At 43.4% G+C, this 24229-nt stretch overlaps 1 protein-coding gene across 1 annotated transcript in view; it reads right to left on the bottom strand.

Moving 5' to 3' along the window:
• Nucleotides 1-1171: 1171 nt before the first annotated feature.
• The window catches only part of slc31a2 (solute carrier family 31 member 2), a 35264-nt gene continuing 12206 nt past the window's right edge, over nt 1172-24229 (bottom strand). Inside the window, exons 2-4 of the mRNA XM_072488296.1 lie at nt 17777-17843; nt 7272-7452; nt 1172-2504 (exon numbers count right to left, since the gene is read on the bottom strand). Coding sequence (XP_072344397.1) covers nt 2336-2504; nt 7272-7452; nt 17777-17843 — 417 coding nt within the window. The 3' untranslated portion in view covers nt 1172-2335. The remainder of the gene's footprint in view (nt 2505-7271; nt 7453-17776; nt 17844-24229) is intronic.

Below are 24229 nucleotides of genomic sequence, written 5' to 3'. Positions count from 1 at the left end.
ACATGACGACATCAATAAATTCCATCCCACCATTAGACTCACCATGGACTACTCTCCAAAATTGGTTGCATTCTTGGACACACTCATCTCTATCAAGGACGGTCACCTCAGCACTTCGCTTTACCGCAAGTCCACGGATAACCTCATGATGCTCCACTTCTCCAGTTTCCACCCTAAACACATTAAAGAAGCCATCCCCTATGGACAAGCCCTCTGTATACACAGGATCTGCTCAGACGAGGAGGAGCGTAACAGACATCTACAGATGCTGAAAGATGCCCTCCTACGAACAGGATATGGCGCTCGACTCATCGATCGACAGTTTCAACGTGCCGCAGCAAAAAAAAACACCGAGCTCATCAGAAAACAAACATGGGACACAACCAACAGAGTGGAAGCTGGAGAAGTGGAGCATCGTGAGGTTATCCTTGGGCTTGCGGTAAAGCAAAGTGCTGAGGTGACCATCCTTGATGGAGATGAGTGTTTCCAAGAATGCAACATATTTGGAGAGTACTCCATGGTGAGTCTGATGGTGGGATGGAACTTATTGATTTTATCGTGTAGTTGCATTACCTGCAAATACTCTCATTCAAAGCATTGTCTTGCATCTTTGACTTTGTCTATATATATGTTTTTGGAACATACCTCTTCATTCACCTGAGGAAGGAGCAGTGCTCTGAAAGCTAGTGTTTGAAACAAACCTGTTGGTCTTTAACCTGGTGTTGTAAGACTTCTTACTGTGCTCACCCCAGATCAACGCCGGCATCTCCACATCATGGCCTTTAAACCATGTATTTGACTTCTTCACAATCAGCATCTAAAATGCCTAAAGGCATCAAAGTGTAGTGAGGGCCAAATTGTGCCATAGGCTTCCTGTCCCTCGGCACTAATTTTGTTCTGAGAAATCTCTTGGATAACGGCAGATGAAAGATTAAGCAGGCTGCAATAATTAGGTTGACTTAAGGCCCTTGCATGTTTGGAATTTACTGTACCATTCGCACCACCAGCAGGTTGACCCAGCAACATGGTCACCCCACTAAGAACTTGACAAGTGAAATCAGAGCAATAGAAAAGAAAGACTATCGGTGTCAAAAAGCACGGACACCGTTCATATTACTGTTGCCAAAGTTAACATTTTCTCGAGAGCACAGACTGTTCACATTCAGTTGACTTTTCAGGTGCAAAATATTCTTGGAATTTAATAAGATCGTATTAATTTTTTATTCCAGATTTTTAAGGTTTCCAATTGTTGTGGCTGTCATTAGTATTTAGTCTTCACTCATCTATCTGTTTAAGATTACAAAACATGTAATTACAAGCTCAGTATGTATTATTAATAATTTGAGCTCGCAAATCTGTCTACGCGCATGCAAGCATTTGTAATAATAGATTTGTAGTTGCATTGCAGCACGACTTTTATTATCTTTAAAAAAAATTAATCTCTGAATAAAACAACATTGTTGATTCAAGGTACAATGACACCTTTGATATGCACAATTCCAGTTGTGGGAATTCTTGCACTTAGCCAGGCTGTCAATTATTGGAATATGTTGCCAGGCTAAATGATTTGAGTGTATTTTATATCATTTTAAGCTTGATGCATAATTACCTACAGGTACAGTTTTGCAAGAACCATGCCTCTTTAAACTGCAGTATTTGACTGCTCAAAAAAACAAGTCCAATAGGTTAAGATGATGGCAATAAGGGAAGCAGGGGCTTTGCATCGGGGAGCTTAATTTTCCTATGCCTGTGCAGAGGGAAACAAATAATCAGCTGCAGCAATGTCTTCTAACACCCCTAGAGTGATGAATAGAACAATACTGAGATGCCAATATTTTTGTCTGCATTTTGCAATCGTCAGGCAAGAGCCCTTGTGTTCTCTCAGTTTTCAAGCAACTTTATCATATCGAAATGATTTGCTAATGCTCTCGTTAAGTGTCTATTCAGGGCATTCTGTCTAGATGTCAACAATTTTCCTTCATGTGATGAAATGTTTTACTGGTATAAGTTATAAAATGTTTTTTTTTTTTTTTTGATTCCTGTTGGTTTGCTAAACAATGTACTTGTGGTCTGTGCAACATTTTTACTTAGCACCTATTAATTAATCGTCAAATCTGCACCAAGTAGAAAGCCATGTGACCATACACACACACAAAGTTGGAAGTATGCAGACCGTTCATCACGGGAAAACTGGCATCCGCTTGTGCAAAATTATGCAACGTGTAGAAGACATCATTCTTTTGAGTGGCGAGGAAAAATGATGATCCAGTCCAGCAGTTTCTCCAAGATGATCTCGGCAATTATTGTGTTCTGAATGAAGACTTCCAGGGGGGCGTCATTGCCACTTAATTAATGGGTGTGCCACAAAATACCCAATTCCAGCCCCTGCAATTATGCTTAGGAAGACCCATACGTTGTATGACATGGCACAGAGCATCAAAAGGTAGCTGAGGACAACCTGGATAATGTGCAAAAGAGACTGGAGCACATGGACCCATATCCACCTGCAATTGTTTAATAACAATTAATGCAAAGTTGTGGCAGTGTATGTAGATTTTTTTTAAAAAGGCACTACCTCTGCTGATCTTTCTCTGCCTCTAAGGCTCAATTCATTTGAATCCTGCTTGACACCAATTTTCTAGCCTGCGTGTGACGGTTGACTTGAATTTTCTTGCTTCCCAACGCATACATGGAGGTGGAAGTGATTCGGTGGAAGTGATTCAGAACTATCTGTCTGACTCTTCATGCATCGTTGGATGGGAATGCAAGAGTGTTAGAAGAATTAGCTTTATTAAGCCGAATAATGCATTTGCTTCCTGACTTTTTTTAATGCCTCATTAATGTTCCTATATATGAGTCTAGACGATGAGCGGAGTTGGATATTTGATAAGATGAAACATCATAACAGAGCCTAATTGCGTATTCACATGTTAACAATATGGGTGCACAGACAGCAACTATCACTAGTCAGCAATCAGAGGAAGGAAGCCTGACAGGAAATGATGAAGTAGGCCAGAGTTCCCAGTCCTGCTCATTTCACTGCAAAAACGTGCATTAGTCAGTCGTTGGCAAGAACAAGACTGGTTCATGTCACGATACCCTCCATAAACGAAACAAAGTAGCACTTAAAGCTGTGCTATACAAACAAATATTTCCCCCCTTCAAGTTACAGACCGTGAAAAAGCTGCAATGTTATAATGGTTTTGAGATTTCTTTTTTAATTGAAGGAAGTCTTGCACCTTCCTATCATCCATCCAACGATGCATGAAGAGTAGCTCCTTGAGTGAGATGCCCAAGGACGCTCAGATCCTGCAGAATGTAGCAAGAATTCAATGTCTTGAGGAGGAGGGCAAAGTAAAATGGTGGTAAGAGAGGGTGTAAACCAACTGCACCAAACTTAAACCTAAATTAATGTTCTGAAACCCCCAAAGTTAAAGACCTTAAACATGCTGATGAAGTTGTCTAGTTTAACCAAGACATACCACTGGTATGTTCAGACCTGCTACTCCGTTACGCCACAGGTATTTTGGCTTCCTTCGATTGCTTGACTTAATTTTTAGCCAGACGCAGGATTTTGAGAGTTAACTCAAAACGTTGTATCTATTTGCTTAATTTCATAATTCAGTCCTGTCTCCATTTAATTGCTCAGACTATTTCTCATCTGTTCGGAGTCCCGCATGCTCAATTTAAAGTGGTGGATTCACATGTTGTGGTTTTTGCTTCCAGAAGATAAATTGTTCCCTTTATCCGAGATAGTTAATTACTTTTATAACGGTACTAATTGTAAACATGTGACTGTGTCAATACAAGTTGCCCTTGTTGTCTGACAAAATGGCTCAGATAAAATAAGCGACAGTTTTTTTTGTGAAATTCTCTGCAAATCACCCCCACTCTTGAGAGTGCAGTAGCTTCGGAGCCAGATCAATGACACATTTCCACCATGCGAGTCCAACCACCACCTCTTCTTCCCCCGCGCCCCCTCCATTTTAACAGTGAACCCCAATGGAAAGGCTGCAGTACAAGACACAGATATTGTTGAAAAAAGATCATAGAATCAAATACTTTACAGAGCAGGGTGAAACCATTTGGCCCATCGATCCCTTGGAAAGAGCACCCTACGTAAGCCCACACCTCCACCCTATCTCCGTAACCCAGTAATCCCATCTCACCTTTTTAGACACTAAGGGTCAATTTATCATGGCCAATCCATCTAACCTGCACATCTTTGGACTGTGGGAGGAAACCGGAGCACCCGGAGGAAACCCACGCACACACGGGGAGAATGTGCAGACTCCGCACAGACAGTGACCCAAGCCGGGAATCGAACCTTGGACCCTGGAGCTGTGAAGCATCAGTGCTAACCACTGTGCTACTGTTTAATCAGGTTGTGGAGCTCAGATGATGATGGAGATAGAAAATATTTTCCTTGTTAATTTTTTATTAGTTACCTGGGTTGCGAGTTACAACAGTAAGAATAAGTTCAAGTTCTCTCCTGGCCAGCTTTCCACACCTTAGGCAGCATGCTGGCACAGGGGTTAACACTGCTGTCTCACAGCTCCAGGGACCCAGGTTCAATTTCAGCCTTGGGTGACTGTCTGTGTAGAGTGTGCACCTTCTCCCCGAATCTGCGTAGGTTTCTGCCGGGTGCTCCTATTTCATCCCACAGTTCAAAGATGTGCAGGTTAGATGGATTGGCCATGCTAAATTGCCCCTTAGTCACCCCTTAGTATCCAAAAAGGTTAAGTGGGGTTACAGGGATATGGTAGAGGCGTGGGCGTAAGCTCTTGATCAGCTGTCTTAATATAGGGTGTGACCTAACTGCCGCTTCCCGCCGGAACCTGGGCAGGTTGTGGCAGGTAATTGTCGGGATTTCTGACGGCCATTGCGCCTTGCGAGATCTAACCAGATCTCATGAGACAATGCAATCTAGGTCCTGCCATTGTCTCGAACAGTTAAGCGGGTTTAAGAATCCACTTAACAGTACCAACACCGGATCTAACCGGCTCCCGGCATCTATCGGCCACCCCAAGGAAACCCCAACTGGGCTCCGATTAGTACTGGTCCACACAAACGTGGACTAGGCAGAATGGTACCAGGGGGTTCTCCAAAGCCATTGGAGGCCCCTTGGTGGTCAGGGACAGGGCAGGGTAGCACGCTCGTGCCTCTCTGGGTACCTTGGCATTGCCACACTGGCACAGTGCCAGAATGGCATTGCCTAGGGTCAGAGTCTGAGGGGAGGCCATGCCCATGAAAGGAGGGATATGGGGAGTATGATGGGTAGGGGTGATAAAAGAAGGTATGAAGGGGCCTCTGGAAGGTGGGTGGGGGGTAAGGCTCCCTTTGGCACCAAAAGGGGGGTCCTCAACAACCCCATCATGGGGTGTCTTGCACGTGGGGGGGAGTGAGGGAATGCCCATGTGTGCGGGAAGTGACATTGTCTGTGGGTGGGGCTGTGGGGGACCCTCAAGCTCACTTAGTGGGGCACTGTTTCAAAATGGTGTCCCAATCACTGAGGAGCTGGTCTGGCCAGCAAGTTCAGCTTTCCAGTAATGAAAAACATTTGATGTGGGCTAGTCCGGAGAGAAACTCCCCAGGGCCGAAAAGGATGACTATGTGGACAGATAGTGGTGGGAAACTCGCTGCCAGAGCAGGCGAGAAACTCCCAGACAAACCCATCTGTAATTACCCTTAGAAACATTTCTGTTAAATCGCACCCATTGTCTCGCTCGTGGCCGGGATTCTCGATTCCACTGAAAGGGAATGGAGTTTTGCCTGGAACGCCAGATTTTCCATTCTCACTTGCAACAGGGCAGTAACGGACGAGATTCCTGCCCATTGCCTTTGGAGGACTAGTGTCAAATTTTATTTGGTAAGACTGTTACCAAAGACGACCACAAAGCAGACAGATGAAGAGTCAAAAGTGTGTGTTTCCGGAGAGGATATAGGTGATTGATGAGAAAGCAGGTAGGTAAGTTAGTCTGTGGGTCAATGAGTACAGCACATGTCATATAGTCTTCATGGATTTCAGCAAGGCTTTTGATAAAGCTCCACACCACAGACTAGTCAGAAAAGTAAATAACGCACTGAATCCAAAATTAGCTCAGGAGCAAGAATCACCGGTAATGGTCAACAGATCTTTGTGTGACTGGAAGGCTGTTTCCAGTGGATATCATTGAAAACATGCTTCAAGTCATAGGTGGGTCAGAATTTCTGGTGAGTGGAAATCACAGTTGGATTGCCACTCTGCCTCTTTTAACTTGCACTGGAATTGAGCTGCACATTTCTCACCTAACCTTCCAACACGGGACAGCTGAGAAAGATGCAGTGCAGTGGGGTCCCGAGGACTTCAGTCAAGTGCTTTAGAGTTGAAGGACGGGACGCCACACAACCTATTTTATGGCATTAGCTGGTGGTTTAAAGGTCCAGCCACTGTGAGAAGCCAGGGAGTAGCTAGGTGTGTAAAATAAGTGGGTAGATAGGTTGGGATGGGCCAAATTTTAAAAAATTAATGCCATGTGATGTAGGCTTCGTTGGCTAGACCAGCATTCATGGCCCATCCCTAAATGCCCTTGGGAAGGTAGTGACGAACTTCCTTATATTGGGCAGCATGGTAGCACAGTGGGTAGCACTGTGCTACCCACTGTAGCTCCAGGGTCCCAGGTTCGATTCCCAGCTTGGGTCACTGTCTGTGCGGAGTCTGCACGTTCTCCGTGTCTGCATGGGTTTCCTCCGGGGGCTTCGGTTTCCTCCCACAAGTGCTGTGAGGTAATTTGGACATTCTGAACTGTGCCTCCGTGTACCCGAACAGGCGCCGGAATGTGGCGACTAGGGGCTTTTCACAGTAACCTCATTGCAGTGCTAATGTAAGCCTACTTGTGACAATAAAGATTATTATTATAAAACTGCAGAAGTCCATGTGTTGTTGGAACACCCACAGTGCTATTGGGAAGGGAACTACAGAATTTTGAACCAGCGACAGTGAAGCAACTGATAGTATAAATGGCCTGCTATGCCATCAATTTTATATGTTTTTATAAAATGTGTCAGAGCTGCTGGTCTTCCACTTCTGCGGGTTTAAGTTGCATCATGCATTTGTCATGAAAAGCATGGTTTTGCAACTCTGATTAGGTCGCTGCAATTAAACACAGGGCAGAACATGAATCACCAGCAGAATGCGAAGTAGAAATTAACAATGGACGTCAGCTTACTTCTTGAATTCCTGAAGAAATAAGCATTCACAGATCAGCAATTGGACAAAAATAAACAATCACCTTTTATATGAGGTGTTTCGTGCATTTGGATTTATAGGTAGTGTCTCTGCTGTTTCATCTTGGATGTTTGGTGTTGCTGTCATCAGGTCCAATATTTTCTGGTCTAGTTTCACAGTTTCCACTTTTAGCATTTCGTAAGACACTGTCATAAGTAGAACAATCACCACTGTCAACACCATTCCTTCAAGCACAAAAGATAAATATTTAGTAGTTGATATAGTGAAATTTTGGTACCAATTCCAAAAACAATACACAAGGGAATGACTGAGCTAGCGGCACAGTTGTACTTGGTGCTCACTATATACAATTGAGTGTTTAAGAGAAACGTTTCACTTCAAGTTTTCAAAAGAATTGCACATTCTCCCTGTGCTTGCGTGGGTTTTGCCCCCACAACACAAAGATGTGCAGGGTAGGGGGATTGGCCATGCTAAATTGCCCCTTAATTGGAAAAAATTAATTGGGTACACTAATTTTTTTTTTTTTTAATTAAAAAGTTTTCGAAAGAAGTCGTTCACTCACTACCATTCTCCTGTCCCAAATGTTTCGGGCGATCTCTGTTCCTTCAATTCTGACTTCTTGTTCATCACATTTTTAATTCCTACTCCATTGGTGTTTGTGCCATCAGCTGGCAAGGCCCTGGACTCTGGGATATCCTCCAGAAATCTTTCTGCCACTTGAGCCCTCTCTCTTTTAAGACGCTTCTTTAAACCTATATGTGTGACAAAGCTTTTGGCCATCTGTCCTAATATGTCATCACCTGGCACAATGTCAAATTTTATTTGACATATATATATAGTATATATATTGTGTACAGTAAGAAGTCTTACAACACCAGGTTAAAGTCCAACAGGTTTGTTTCAAATCACTAGCTTTCAAAGCACAGCTCCTTCCTTAGGTGAATGAAGAGGTAGGTTCCAGAAACATATATAGAGACAAAGTCAATGATGCAAGATGATACTTTAAATGAAATGAAAATTGCTTATTGTCACAAGTAGGCTTCAATGAAGTTACTGTGAAAAGCCCCTAGTCGCCACATTCCGGGGCGGCTGGTACGGGAATTGAACCGTGCTGCTGGCCTGCCTTGGTCTGCTTTAAAAGCCAGCGATTTAGCCCAGTGTGCTAAACCAGCCCCAATGCGATTCTTTGCAGGTAATCAAGTCTTTACAGGTCCAAACCTAGCAACTGGAGAGAGGGTACATTGACGAGACCATGCAGACGCTGCGACAATGGATAAACGGACATCGCGCAACAATCGCCAGGCAGGAATGTTCCATTCCAGTCGGGGAACACTTCAGCAGTCAAGGGCATTCAGCCTCTGATCTTCGGGTATGCGTTCTCCAAGGTGGCCTTCAGGAAGCGCAACAACGCAGAATCGCCGAGCAGCAACTCATAGCCACGTTCCGCACACATGAGTACGGCCTCAACCGGGACCTTGGATTCATGTCGCATTACATTCACCCCCCCACCATCTGGCCCTGGCTTGCGAAATCCCACCAACTGTCCTGGCTTGAGACAATTCACACCTCTTTAACCTGTGATTATCCCTCTCTCCAGTTGCTCCATCTGGACCTGTAAAGACTTAATTACCTGCAAAGACTCGCATTCAAAATATCGTCTTGCATCGTTGACTTTGTCTAGTTCACCAGTTGTATTGGCTGCATATTTTGTTGTAGTTCCTGTTATAAATAAAATTAATTATATTTAAATTTACAAAGCTGGTAACTGTAATTATTGGACAGCCAAGGGCTAAAGATTTTGAGTATTTTTCGAAGAATTATTGCTTAATTTGATTGTGTTGCAACTCTGAGTCAAGGCAGGCTGGAATTGACCAAGCCCTAGCCCAGGGTGTCGTAACAATTGGCAAAGGTAGCCTGGAACATGAGCTGATAAAGTGTATTCAGCAGTTTGCTCTGGTGCAAACCAGAGAGCAGACCTATTCTTGACCTGGTAATGATGCAGGGTTAATCAATAACCTCATATTAAAGGAGCCGCTGGATGACAATGATCATAAAATGGCAGAATTTTGCATTCAGTTCAAAAGTGAGAAGAGTGGGTCTAAAACTGGCGTTTTAAACCTAAATAAAAGTAATTATATGATAATGAGGACAGAATTGTCTAAAGTGAACGGGGAAACTAGGTTAAAAGGTAAGACAATAGAGATGCAGTGGTAGATTTTTAAAAGAGGTAATTTAATAACTCTCAACAAACATTGGGGCTGGTTTAGCTCACTGGGCTAAATCGCTGTCTTTTAAAGCAGACCAAGGCAGGCCAGCAGCACGGTTCAATTCCCATACCAGCCTCCCCGAACAGGTGCCGGAATGTGGCGACTAGGGGATTTTCACAGTAACTTCATTTGAAGCCTACTTGTGACAGCACTCTAACTTCTCCCTCTTTAATAAAGGCAGCACAGTAGCATTGTGGATAGCACAATTGCTTCACAGCTCCCAGATTCGATTCCGGCTTTGGTCACTGTCTGTGCAGAGTCTGCACATCATCCCCGTGTGTGCGTGGGTTTCCTCCGGGTGCTCCGGTTTCCTCCCACAGTCCAGATGTGCAGGTTAGGTGGATTGGCCATGATAAATTGCCCTTAGTGTTCAAAATTGCCCTTAGTGTTGGGTGGGGTTACTGGGTTATGGGGATAGGGTGGAGGTGTTGACAGGGTGCTCTTTCCAAGAGCAGGTGCAGACTCGATGGGCTGAATGGCCTCCTTCTACACTGTAAATTCTATGATAATCTATGACAATAAGCGATTTTCATTTCACATTTCTTCTAATGCGAGAAAAGGACTCTGGGAAGGAGGATCCACTGTGGGTAAGTAAGAAAGCAAAGGATAATATCAAATTAAAATAAACTGTACAATTCTAGACAGATTATTGCCGCATCAAAAGATTGGACAGATTTTAAAAATCAACAAAGAATTACTTAAAAAAAGAGGGAGAAGTTAGAGTGAGAAAAAGTTAATGTGCAGGTGCAGTGAGTGACTAAGAAGGCAAATGTAATATTGGCATTTATTGCAAAGGGAAGAGAATACACAAGGGAAGTTTTACTGCTGCCACCCAGTGCCTTGTTGAGACTACATCTGGAGTAATGTGTACAGTTTTGGTTCTTATCTGAGACGGGATATAATTGTGTTAGAAGCAGTTCATGAAAGATTCACTCAACTCATTGCTGGGATGAAGGGCTCAAATTATGAAGAATGGGTGAACAGGTTAGGCCTATGTTCATTGAAGTTTGAAAAGTGCTTTTATTGAAACATAGAAGATCCTAAGGAGACTTGATAAGGCCATGGAAAGATGTTACCTCCTGTAGGGGAGACCTGAATTAGGAGACACTGTTCAAAAATAAGAGGTCTTCCTTTTAAGATGGAGAGGAGATTTTTTTCCTGAGCATCATCAGTCCATGGAATTCTCTTCTCCAGAGAACAGTAGAGGCTGGATCATTGAATTTATTCAAGGCTGCATTTGATAGATTTTTGATAGACAAGAGAGTTGGAAGATATGGGGGAAAGACAGGAAAATGGGCTTCACACTACAATCCAATCAGCCATGTGACTGGATTTTATAACCCCACATTGGGCAAGTTTTCAGCAGGGTGGGGAGGGGACCCCAAAATTAAGAGAAATGGCAAGCCCACCACATTCCCTTCTACCCACAAGTTGTTGGGAATTAAGGGTCAATTGAGCTTGTTACCAAGCCCAAATAATACGCTGCCCACAGTATAATATGGTTGGGATGGGTAGGTGGGTGGGAGTAGCCAGGCTGTTTTGAGAATCCTTTGTGCATACTGGGGGAAGCCTTCCCCACACTTGATGATACTCCCTACTTTGTTCCTTCCCAACTGGCCTTCAAAACCATCCCCACTAACCCCCCCCCCCCCCCCCCCCCTCCTTTGGCTCCCCAATCTTTTCCGCACCCAAAGCTCTGGACTTGCATCTCTGCGGTGATCATGCCTTGTTCTTCCATAGACCTACCTCCAATACCAGTAGCGCCCACTACAGGTGCAGCTATGGCTGCTCGAGCTACCGGCCAGTCAGATTGATCAGCAGCTCTTGAGGGCAGAACTTTCTCCTACTGAGGCGCAGAAGTCCCACTCTCACCTTGTTCACTTCTCCTGTGGCTTACTGTGGGTCAGATATTTCCTCTGGACCTCCACTCTGTAAATTTCAGCCTGTGATCTTTTTAAAAAAATACAAATTTAAAGTACCCAAATTATTTCTTTCCAATTAAGGGGCAATTTAGCGTAGCCAATCCACACCCTGAACATCTTTGGGTTGTGGGGGTGAGACCAACACAGACACGGGGAGAATGTGCAAAACTCCACACGACAGTGACCCGGGCCCGGGATCGATTCCGGGACCTTGGTGCCGTGAGGCAGCAGTGCTAACCACTGCACCACCGTGCTGCCCGTCAGCCCATGATCGTATTGAATGGTGGAGCAGGTCAATCGGCATACTCATGCTCCTAAGTCTTATGTTCGTACATTATGGAATTAATTTTCCAGATTCTACAAACGCTTTGATGGATGATAGAATGAAATTTACTGGATTGTATTATCTAAACATAATTAAATGCACTCATTCTTTTCCTTAAATCCAAATTATGAAATGAAACAATTTTTTCTCCAGTAAGTAGTGAAGTTGTTGTCACCATCTCGCCTTCATACATACTGTGCGATTGTATTCTATTTTTGCCTTTCTGCTAAGAATGAAGTCTTGGAAAAATAGAGCAGTGCTAGGTTCTCAGTAACCTGTCCATTAATAGATCTAAGTGGACCACAAAGATTTATACATTACCCAAGATAAAAATGATTGTGCAGAAATGGATATGATGAAGAATGGTTTCGTACCTACACAAAATTGCAGGTTCTAGTACTTTTAAATCATAAAATTTTGATTGCACCCAATTAAATTCAATTGCACAAATAGTTTAATTACCTTTAAGCAATTTGCATTATGTATAATACATGTTGGCACTCTGGCAAAATTATGAATGCACCTTTGGCCTTAGCTAGGTAACAGGAAGTTCAGATTGTGACATAATGTTCCTTGACTGGTAATCCAGAAGGCCAGGCTAATGTTCTGGAGACATAGTTTCAAATCCTGCTGCAGCAGCTGGTGGAATTTAAATTCAATTATTTTTTTAAATATCTGCAATTGAGAGTTACTGTCAGTAATAGTGATTAATTGATGATCTATCAATCCATTGAATATCCACCCGATTCACAAATCCCCTTCAGGGAAGGAAATCTGCCATTCTTACCCGCCCTGGCCTACTTGTGACTCCAGGTCCACAGCAATGTGGCTGACTCGCAACTGCCCTTTGAAATGGCTGAGCAAGCATACCAGTTCAAGGAGAATTAGGGATGGGTAACATATGCTGGCCTTGCCAGCGAAGCCCACTTCCCACAAAAGACAAAATGAAATAATTCACTGGCAGGCCGAATAGAGTGAAGTCCAGAGTTGAGAACACTGTCCATGTTCGACATTGGCAATTAGACACTCTAGGTCCCTCCACATTATCTTGGTGTTGTGGTTTTGCCAGACAGATTACTGTAGGTTCTTCAAGTACAGGCAACAATTTCCTCAGGCACCTTTTAATGGGATGGAAAGTTAAACCATTCCAATAATGCTCAGTTTTAAACCTCTGATAGTTGCATATTTATCAATTGAATCTTGCTGTGAAAGTCACATTCTGTTCATTCAGGTAACTTCTATTAAAAAAACTTGTTGGTTTACAAGCAGCTCGCCATGCTTTTCTTTTCACCTAATAGAAAGAGAAATTATTCTGCGCACAATACTGCAACAAGGGTCTATGTTGTGATCGTTAGGTGTCTATCTAGGTGGCACGGTGGTTAGCCCAGCTGCCTCACAAGTCAGGGGTCTGATGGAATACTCTCCACTTACCTGGATGAGTGCAGCTCCAACAAGTCACGAAGCTCGACACCATCCAGAACAAAGCAGCCTGTTTAATTGGTGCCCCTTCCACAAACATTCACTCCCCCCACCACCAATGCACAATGTGTACCATCTACAAGATGCACTGCAGGAACTCACCAAGGTTCCTTAGGCGGCACCTTCCAAACCCACGACCATTACCATCTAGAAGGACAAGAGCAGCAGATACATGGGAACACCACCACCTGGAAGTTCCCCTCCAAGGGTGGGCAGCACGGTAGCACAGTGATTAGTACTGTTGCTTCACAGCTCCAGGGTCCCAGGTTTGATTCCCTGCTTGGGTCACTGTCTATGCGAAGTCTGCATAATCGCCCTGTTTCCTCCCACAGTCCAAAGATGTGCCGGTTAGGTGGATTGGCCATGCTAAGTTGTCCTTAGTGTCCAACAAAGGTTAGGTAGGATTACTGGGTTATGGGCATAGGGTGGAGGTGTGGGCTTAAGTAGGGTGCTCTTTCGAAGGGCAGGTGTGGACTCGATGGCCCGAATGGCCTCCTTCTGCACTGATTCTATGGTATCACTCAACATCCTGACATGGAAATATATCGGCCGTTCCTTCACTGCCACTGGGTCAAAATCCTGGAACTCCCTCCCTAATAGCACAGTAGGTATACCTACACCACAGAGACTGCAGTGGTTCAAGACAGCTCACCATCACCTTCCCAAGGGTAATTAGGGATGGGCAATGAATGCTGGCCTAGCCAGCGAAGCCCACATGCCGTAAAAAAATAATTTTTGAAAACATTTAGCAATTTGCCCCAGATCTAAATAACACTTTTGACAGTGATACTTGGTGGAGAAGCCACTAGGGGGTAGAGGCTGTCCAACTTCTTGAAATCCGCTCATCGTGACTGAAGTAGGAAAGATGCTGCCAGTGATCTCAAAAGCCTTTTGGGATGGAGGTGGCTCCAAGGCTGAGATATTGGAAACAGCTGTTGAGATCTACGAGGATCCTTAGAGGGGCGTTCAACAGAAAAAGTAACCAATTGTACTTTGTGTCCGAGCGCAAAGTGTTATCTGATTAGGAGAGCTTTGGAAGTGAAGTTTGTGGGTGGTTTCAGTTATCTTTTGCTGATTAATGAAATGGCTTTCAGCTTTATTATGCTTTTGCTATTAGCTGTATTTGGTGGACTTAGCAAAACACCCAGGATACTTTTAATCTAACCTACCCCGTGGGAAGCCTACAAATGAAAGCAAAATCAAGCAGGGTGCAAATTATCATTCATGCATGGGATTTGGGTGTCGCTGCCAAGGTCAACATTTATTGCCCATCCACAATTGCCATTTGGGAGCAGCAAAGAGTTGCCCACATTGTTGTGTGTCTGGGGTCACATGAAGATTTCCTTCCCTAAAGGGCATTAGTGAACCAGTAGATTTTACAATAATTGCTGATAGTTTCACGGTCACTATTACTGAGGCTACCTTTATTTAAAAATCCGACATTTATTAATGAATTGAATTTAAATTCCACCAGCTGCAGTTGCAGGATTTGAACCCATGTTCCTTGAGCATGAGCCTGGGTGTCTGGTCCAGTGACGCCGGTTATGTTCCTTGTGTTGTTCTCCAAGATAGCCAAAGTCGTAGTGTTTACAAAGAACACAGAGCAATATGTTTGAACCAAAGCTAGTTTATTTTACACTACTTGAAATGGTTCTCACACTCTACTGAGTAACAGCTAAATAATAGTATTGAATCTATGGTACAGTAATTAATTATCTCTCTCTAATACAACCTACACTCTAACTCAACCTCACACTATCCTTCTCCAACAGCTTATTCCACAGCTTCTCCCAGAATGCTTAGAGACACAGCCTTTTATAAGACTACTGATTGATGCCATCGAGTGCTGATATACATGAACATCATCTTGTTAACCCTTTTATCTCCTTAGATTAGACATATCATTACAACGCCATCACCTCCCTTTTTGGATGTTACTGATGACTGATAGAATTTCCCTCCTTCCCTCCGGGTTTTGATTAGTCAGAGTTGATCAATGGGATAATGCAGCTATTCAGCATAATGCAACAACAGTTTTGAGCTAATCATGATGCTGCCCTTTTGAGGTATGAAATTCAGTGGATGTAAGATTTTTTAAATGTCTGTAAATTGTTACAAACTGTTGACCTGGATTACCTGTTACAGAACTTTACAGCATTATTCCCATTGTTTGTTGGCTGTATTGGCCCAAACTGTAGTATGTGAGACCACATCACTGACCACCAACCTACTGCCATTTGCTTGTGCAAATGTGTAGATTTTTCTGCTTTATCCAATGTAAAGTAGCCTCGGCTCTGTCACTTCCAATGCTTTCGCTGGGGCCTGCAGCAACAAACACTCATTGTACAGGGTACACATTAGTAGATTTGCTTCCGCTCTCAAATTTGATTTGGAAATTGTGCTCTTTTGAATATAGAGCCTATACTGGTGCTTGCAGGTGTGCTGTTATAACATTGCCCAATGTACCCTAGGAACCTATGGCTAGTTAATAAATGTATGAATATACAGAAATATAGGGGAAACCGAATATTTGGTCACCAGTTCATTCATTTTGGAGAATTTATTTTCCTTATGAGAATAGAAGCATTTCTGAGCCAGGTTTCAAATGGTTTACCCTGGTGATTGGAAAAATTATAATTTTGCTGTACTATCAATTGCACCACTGCAGAGATTCTTGTGTAAACAGCAGGGAGCTGCTCCCAAATGCAGATCAGCTGCCCAATTGTGACCAATATTGTGCTTTTTTTTTACACTCCTGCATCCAAAATGATCATCTTCCAGAATCTTATTGGGACCAATTCTGTTATTTATGAAACACTGTTTGCTTTATTGAATTATAAAAATAAAATTCTAGGCATTTGTCCAGCTGCTGCAATCGAAGATCAATGATCCAATCTATACCATAACATTCTCCCTTTTCCGCTCCTTATTGTCCAGCAGATGACCTCAGTTGCCAAAACCTCAAAGCTCGTTGCCCGCCAGAATGTCTTTGCATAAATACCAGAGTGTGACGACTAGTCTGGTTCTATCAATTCACTTTGTTCAGCTGGGCAGTTGGATGATTGCTACTTTGACGTGAATTCTGTACTGTCGCCAGTTGAAGTTCAGAGTCATTCAGCTGCACAAATGCTGTGTGTCTCTCGGTGAGAAGTATAACTAACTTGTCGCTAGCTAGAGGAGCCAAACAAGCTGCACAATTAACCCGATGAAGATTTTTATTATTCAAGTTTTAACAACCAGCAAATAATTTATTTTTTATTTTTAAAAAGAACTTTTTAGATGTATTGTGACTGGCCAAAGTAACACTTTGTTTTGAGTACCACAGTCTATTCAGATTTCTTACTCGGCTTTGAAGCCATAATACAAAATCAGCATTGGAAGTAATGATTCTTAATTGTCACTGGGCAATTCTTTATTGTGTATCTATGTGATTCTGTTCAGTAATACGTAGCATGTGAAGAATAATGATTTAGCATCCTGTTACATATTGCAAATAAACAACTTGCATCATCACACTTTGGGCTGCGGGCTGTATAACAAGTCGTCACTTGAAATCTTCTACACAAACCATTTTTATTTAAACCTACATTTTTGGGACCATATATTTAGGTAGCATGCTCTCACGTGTCACGGAATGTACTTTAATACTGTGCCGGTAGTAGCAGACTTGTCATTCTCCTGGCAAAGTATATTAAAAAGAATAAATTAAACCTGTTCTCTGTCCGCTACCAATGGGTTAACTTTATTCGGGTCACAAGCAACAAACGTCATTTTTCTCCAACACGAATCAGCCTAAAATGCCGAAAGTGCTTAAAAAGGGTTTAAGGACAAGAGAATTAGTATTAGGACAAAGGTAGATGCTGAATGGAAGCTTGGGTTTTCCCACAAGGCATAAGATAATATTACATTAACAGAACAATATTTGCAGCTGGTGAAAGCAATTCACCTCACTGCATCTCAGAAAATGAGCTGGAGGAGTGGGTAGTGCTAGGTGATAACCACAGTTCAGTAACACTCTCGCCACTGAGTCAGATTTGTCTTGGCTCAAGTCCCACAGCAGAAAATAAAACACCAAATCTAGATTAAAACTCCAGTTTGGTATGAAGGAGTGCTGCACTATTGGAGGTGCTGCCTTTTGAGCAAGTTTTTAACAACACCCTGCCTACATTTTCAAGCCAACATGATGTTACTTTGAAGCAGATTGCTGTTTGCGGAGTCTTTTTACATGCAAATTAGCTGCCACGTTTCCAATGATGCAACAGTGACTACACCTCAAAAAGTACTCACTTGGCTGTAAAGCACTAAGGGAAGCCTTGAAGTGATGAAATATGCTATATAAATGCAGATCTTTGTTTTTGCTTTATTGACAAAGAAAATATATTTGACTGCATGCAATAGAAAGCAGTGCAAATTGATCAAATATATATGTTCACAAGAGTTAAAAGCATAGTTTTGAAAAGTATAACTTTAGAACTTTTATATTTCCAAAACTTAGAAAGAGGTAAACATAATTAGCTTTTTCAGAAGAGCCTTTCGCAATGAGTAAATTCAGTACCTGCTACAGAGTGAACATTCCAGAAGTCAAATAGTAGGATCACTTGATCAGACACAAAAAAATGCATCTGCAACACAGAAGAAAAGATAGACCCTGTCAGTTAGCAATTTGTGCAGTATAGCAAATTTTGTCTCCAACAATTTTTGAAATGGGTATATTTTTGCAGGCGTCACATTTTGCCTCTGATCCACAAAGTGCAATGTTTCTGCTCCAAAAGATGAATTGCATTTGCTCTGAGTGATGTCTGTGTAGAGCGAAAGGCTGCTGGGGGACTTCCACTACTAATGGCATAGGGACAAAGAAACCTGGCTGTTATTTGTTTACCTGATGTTCTGCAGCGGATCAATTCCCCTCAAGTGACATTCATTGTATTCAGTTTGGCTGGTGGTCATCTTCACGTCACACAGTAGGGCTGATGAAACAAATGCGTGCCATTTGTCTTTTAAGTGGGTATTTATTAACTCAATACCTGTTGGCAAACATAATCCAACAGGATTTTGACATGGTGCAAAGAGGAACCTAATTCAAGGCAGAAACAGCCAAAAGCCAATTACTTGGAAAGCAAAACAGTTTTGGCAAGATTTTTTTCATGTTGTTTGCTATGCTTGTAGGGTGTTGGTTACAGTTCGCTTGGGCTGAACAAGCCATTGTATTCATAGGCAGGTTAAATAGAAGTCTTCATTGACTCAGAGCTATTTATAAATATGCAATAAAAGGGTATAAGATAGGAGCTATTTCCATGCTTCCTGGTAGACATGGCTTTGTCCAGCACTCGTCTGACTCTAGGTGTGGGTCATGTGCCTCATATTACTATGTACCCACATTAAGTGCCAGACACTTACAGTACTGGTCATGGGTGTTTTCTTAGTCTTTGAAAGTACACACCTCATAGTGGTACCTTTTCGGGCTGGTTTAGCACAGTGGACTAAACAGCTGGCTTGTAATTCAGAACAAGGCCAGAAGCGCGGGTTCAATTCCCGTTCCGGCTTCCCCGAGGCACCAGAATGTAGCGACTAGGGGCTTTTCACAGTAAATTCATTGAAGCCTACTTGTGACAATAAATGATTATTATTATTTAGGCTCACATTCATTTACTTGCTCTGCGCAACACCAAAATATGAGTGGACCGGTCAAATCCATATAAAAATTACAAGCAGTTTCCTATTTCATGCAGAGACAAGGAAGGTAATGGTTAGATTGAATTAGCTCTCCCAAAAGTTTCTCTACCAGGTGGCAGGGCAGGTTGCGAGAGCAGTTAACAAAGCATGTATATTCCTTGTTTTATTAGTAGGGGCATTGAGTACAAGAATAAGGAGGTCATGTTGAACTTGTATAAGACACTAGTTAGGCCTCATCTGCGCCAGTTCTGGGTGCCATACTTGAGGAAGGACATGAAGGCATTGGAGAGAGCATAAAGGAGATTCACAAGAATGATTCCAGGGATAAACAACTGTAGCTATGAGAATAGATTAGATGGGTTGGAAATAGTTTCCTTAGAGAAAAGAAGGCCGAGAGGAGACTTGTTGAGGTAGTCAAGATCCTGAGGGTTAATGGATAGGGTAAATACTGGACATGGGTTCACCAACCTTTGATTCCGCTCGTGGTCGACGTGTTTCTTGAGAGTCCAATCAACCACCTCGACCACATATGACACAGGTCCCGAACGGGCTACAATGCACCCGGCTAACCTCGGTGGCCCTGAGGCAAAACTATGATTGTCTATGCATCGGGTTCTTGAAGGTCTGTATGGCCCTTTCGGTTAGGCCATTGGACAAAGGGTGATATGGTGCAGTCCTTTCATGCCGAATCTCATTTGCCTGAACAAAACCTGGAAATTGCCCCCGTGAACGGGGTGCCATTGTCCGAAACGATGGACTCTGGATGTCCATGAATTGCAAATACATAGCATAAGATGTCGACCATTGCTGGCAAGGTCGAGGTGCCCATCTCCTGAATTGATAACCACAAAATAGAGTACGCGCGACCAGGACGAAGAGCATTCAGCCCAGAAAGGATCCTCCATAGTCAATGCGGACGCTGGTCCAGGAATGAAATGAAAATCGCTTATTGTCACAAGTAGGCTTCAAATTAAGTTACTGTGAAAAGCCCCTAGTCACCACATTCCGGCACCTGTTCGGGGAGGCTGGTACGGGAATGATGACCTAGCAATTCCCAGAGGTGGATGATGGCTGATGGTGGCAACACTGACATGGGGCACACTGCTATACTGATTCCTCAGTAGCCTTATCAATCTCAGGTCACCATATATAGCTGCGTGCCATCATCTTCATCTTAGTTTGCTCCGGGTGGGCTCTGTGCAGCTCCTGTAAAAGGTGTTCCCTAACTGAGGGCAGATCGACCACCCATGATCCATAAGATTACACCATCTGCACACATCAGTTCATCACACCATGTGATGTATGATCTTGTGCTTTTGGTCTTGTCATGATGTCACCCAGCCTGTATGATCTTTCTGACTTTGGATAGGACAAGATCCTGACTGTCCAGTTCTGAATATGATTGTTCGAAATTGGCATATTCAACAAAACCATCCAGAACAATTTCATCAAAATTATATGATTTAAAAAAGAAACAAGCAAAAACACATATTAACTTTAACCCCCACCCACCCCAAAAAAAAAACTAAACCTCGTAACAGCTGACGGTGACCAGCTCCTTAAAAAGGAAATTAATGGCTGCCACCTTAAGCTGCCCCTTCTACTGATCCTCAAATGTAGAAAAGCCAAACCAAGCCGAGGCACTAGGTGGAATAGGAAACCTCCACCCAAGCAGAATTCATCTCCGGGCTATCAACAAGATGAAGACATCCGCCTTCACCCCAGACTGAAGCATCAGCAAGTCTGATGTGCCAAATAGCCCACCAGAGGACATGGATCGAAATGAACTTGAGTGTCTCCAATATGGTGTTGAAGAAAGAGGCTCAGAAACTTAAGAACTTGGCACAAAACCAGAACATAGGAGTGCGGTTAACGCTCACACCTAGAGAAAAATCTGATCATCCTCATTTTAGTCAGATGCGCCCTGTGCACCACCTTGAATTGAATCAAACTTAGCTGAGCACATGAAGACGTGATTGACCCTGCGAAGGGTTTCACTCCACACCTCACCATCCAGAATGGGACCCAATTCACCCTCTCATTTCAACCTCGCCTCACTCAACGGAGCTGACTCTGCTGAGTGGATATGGCCTGAAATAGTCCCCCAATCAAACCGGTCAAAGGCAAAATCCCCTACAAGCAATAGGGTGATGCTGAGGGAAAGGAGGCGAAAGCCTTGCACAAAAAACTGTGAATCTGAAAGTACCAGAAAAAACTAGAACCAGGCTGTTGAAATTTCTCCACCAGCTCCTTAGAACTAGCAAACCTCTCCATCAGAAACAGGTCTCCAAACATCTCCAACCCTTCCCCTCCCATGACTTAAACATCAAGACCAAACCCGCTGGCAGAAAAAGGTGGTTGTTGTGCCTTTTTGATGCACTCCATTGCCTGAGCGATCTCAATCGCCTTCTCCAGTGTTATTGAGGTCTCAGCCAGGAGCATCTTTTGGATATTCTGCATTCCACAAACCAACCGGTCTCAAAGCTTGTGATAAAGTCCAGTCCTAAACCCGCAGTGCTCAGTGAGGTGTGAAAGCATGGCTACGAAAATTGAGATGGACTCTTCAGGGTCCCTGGTTGATTAATCAAATTTAGATCACTGAAGAATGATTGCGGGCCTCAGATTTAAAATGTTCCTTCACCAGTTTGACCAGCTGGTCAAAGAACTTCAAGTTGGGTACATCAGGAGACATCAGATTTCTTATCCAGTTGTTTGATGCCCACAGACGGTCAGAAGTATCACCTTCTGGTATCTTCACCCGTGTTCTCATTTGAAAGGGCGGCACTGCTGCCCACAGTGTTGAGGATCCGGGTTCGATCCCGGCCCCGGGTCACTGTCTGTTTGCAGATTCTCCCCGTGTCTGCATGGGTTTCACCTCCACAACCCAAAGATGCGCAGATTAGGTGGATTGGTCGCACTAAATTGCCCCTTAATTGGAAAACAAATAATTGGGTACTCTAAATTATTATTATTTTTTTAATGTTCTCGTTTGAAGTGAAGTAGTAATGGAATTGTTCTACGTACTGACTTTAATCCTCCGGCCCCAGGCAGACGGTTCTAATTTACCCATGATAGGCATTTTAATCACTTTTAGCATTGAATAGCTGACTCCTGATTTTCCTTCGAATTTTCGGGGACCTTTTCCTTCTCAGGGTGGCCTTCCCCCCCCCCCTCAAATACGAAGCACTGCCGCTGTGATTGAAGCTTTCACCTCGTCACCAATGTGGTGGCGGCTCGAGATAAACATGCTGGAGGCTTCCAGTGTAAAACAAAACGGGCCTATTGGAGAAGACAAAGGCAAGTATGATACAGGCGCAAAACAACTATATATAGGAGTTAATGCCCCAGCTCCGGATTTCACTCTGCCCAGACCCCCAGCTCCCCGGCCCAGTACTATCATGCTATTGGCCGGGATTTACTCACTCATCGCGATTGGCCCCAGGCCAGTCACATGGGCCACCGAGCCTGCCCCCTTAAAGGGCACAAAAGATTTTTCACCCATAGGGTGGTTGGAGTCTGGAACAAACTTCCTGAAATGGTGGTGGAGGCAGGTTCGATCGAGGTATTCAAAAAGGAATTGGAATGCCAGCTGAAAAGAAAGAATGTGCAAGGTTAGGCGGATAAGGCAGCGAAGTGGGACTAGACAGTGCTCTTTCAGGTAGCCAGTGCAGACTTGATGGGCCAAATGGTCTCCTTCTGCACTATAAACATTCTGTCATCTTCCGGTTCTGGTGTAAGAGCTGAAATGTTACTTTTTCTCTCTTACAGGCGTTGTGTAACTTGTTGAATATTTGTGGCATTTACTTCAGGTTTCCAGAATTCACTGTATTTTGTTTTTGTGTAAATGAATTGGTATTTGTGTACTCTTCAAGAGCAAAGCTTTACCACTGGAGCTAAACTTTTTTTTAAAATTTGGAGTACCCAATTATTTTCGAACCCAGGTCCTCAGTGCCGCAGTCCCAGTGCTAATCAATGCGCCACAGGCTGCCCACTGGAGCTAAACTTGACTTTATTTAATTTTGTTTTTTAAAACTTTTTTAAAAATATTGAGTACCCAATTCTTTTTTCCAATTAAGGGGCAATTTTAGTGTGGCCAATCCACCTAACCTGCGCATCTTTGGGTTGTGGGGGTGAAACCCACACAGACACGGTGACCCAGGGCCGGGATTCAAACACGGGTCCTCAGCGCTGCAAGCAGCAGTGCTAACCACTGTGTCGCGTGCCGCCTCCTTGACTTTATTTAATAATACCACAGCCTTAAAATAGATTTAACATGAACATTATGTTTACGCAAAAACTGCAACAGCTTGTTGCCACTTTAACATAATAAAATGTCCCTTGGACTGGCGGCATGGTGACGCATTGGTTAGCACTGTTGCCTCACGGTGCTGAGGAACCGGGTTCAATCCCGGCCCCGGGTCACTGTCCATGTGGAGTTTGCACATTCTCCCTGTGTTTGTGTGGGTTTCATCCCCACAACTCCAAAAGATGTGCAGGCTAGGTGGATTGGCCACACTAAATTGCCCCTTAATTGGAAAAAAAATTGGGCACTCTAAATTTAAAAAAAAACTCCCTAGGAACATCACAGGAGCATTATTCAACCAAATACAACACTGAGCCTTGTAAGGAGATAATCGGAGAGGTGAGCAAAGTTAGCCAAACAGCTAGATTTCACAGGGCGTGAAAGCAAGAAGGTGAGGACAGGGGGCCGAGGATTAAGTAGGGAATTCCAGAGTTTGAGCCCAGGCTGCTGAAAGCAAGGCCACCAATGATGTGATTAAAATCAGAGATGCTCAAGAGGTGAGAATTGAATGAGCACAGATACGAGAGTTGTAGGGTCCAGAACAGATTAGAAATAAGGACGGGCGAGGCCACAGAAAGATCTGAAATCACAAATGAAATCTTTTTTAAAGAGGCACTTCTTAACCAGGAATCAGGAGAGGAGTTGGTTAATGTTCCGGAAGTGGAAATGAGTAGCGTTAGTAATGGCGCAGATATTAGGTGGGAAGGTCATCTCAGGATCAAATATGACACACCAGAATTGTGACCTATTTGGTTCAACGGCAGACAGTTGCTAGAAGGTTAGAATCAACGGCTAGGCTTTGGTGTTTGCGGTGAGGACAGGTTTTACTCTTCCCAGTATTTGGTTGCAGGAAATTTCAGCTCATCCAGTACGGGATGCCAGACAAGCAGCCTTATAACTTAAGACACAGTTGCAGGCTTGTGAAAGGTATTGGTGAGGTAGAGCGGGGGGGTCTTCACCGTTCATATGGAAACTGACCTTGTGGTTGTGTGTGATGTCGGTATGGGCCAGGATGTAGGATGTAGATACAAA

The sequence above is a fragment of the Scyliorhinus torazame genome, chromosome 22 (assembly GCF_047496885.1).
Source record: "Scyliorhinus torazame isolate Kashiwa2021f chromosome 22, sScyTor2.1, whole genome shotgun sequence".
NCBI classification, from domain to species: domain Eukaryota; kingdom Metazoa; phylum Chordata; class Chondrichthyes; order Carcharhiniformes; family Scyliorhinidae; genus Scyliorhinus; species Scyliorhinus torazame.
This window is presented reverse-complemented; position numbering and strand designations above follow the sequence as displayed.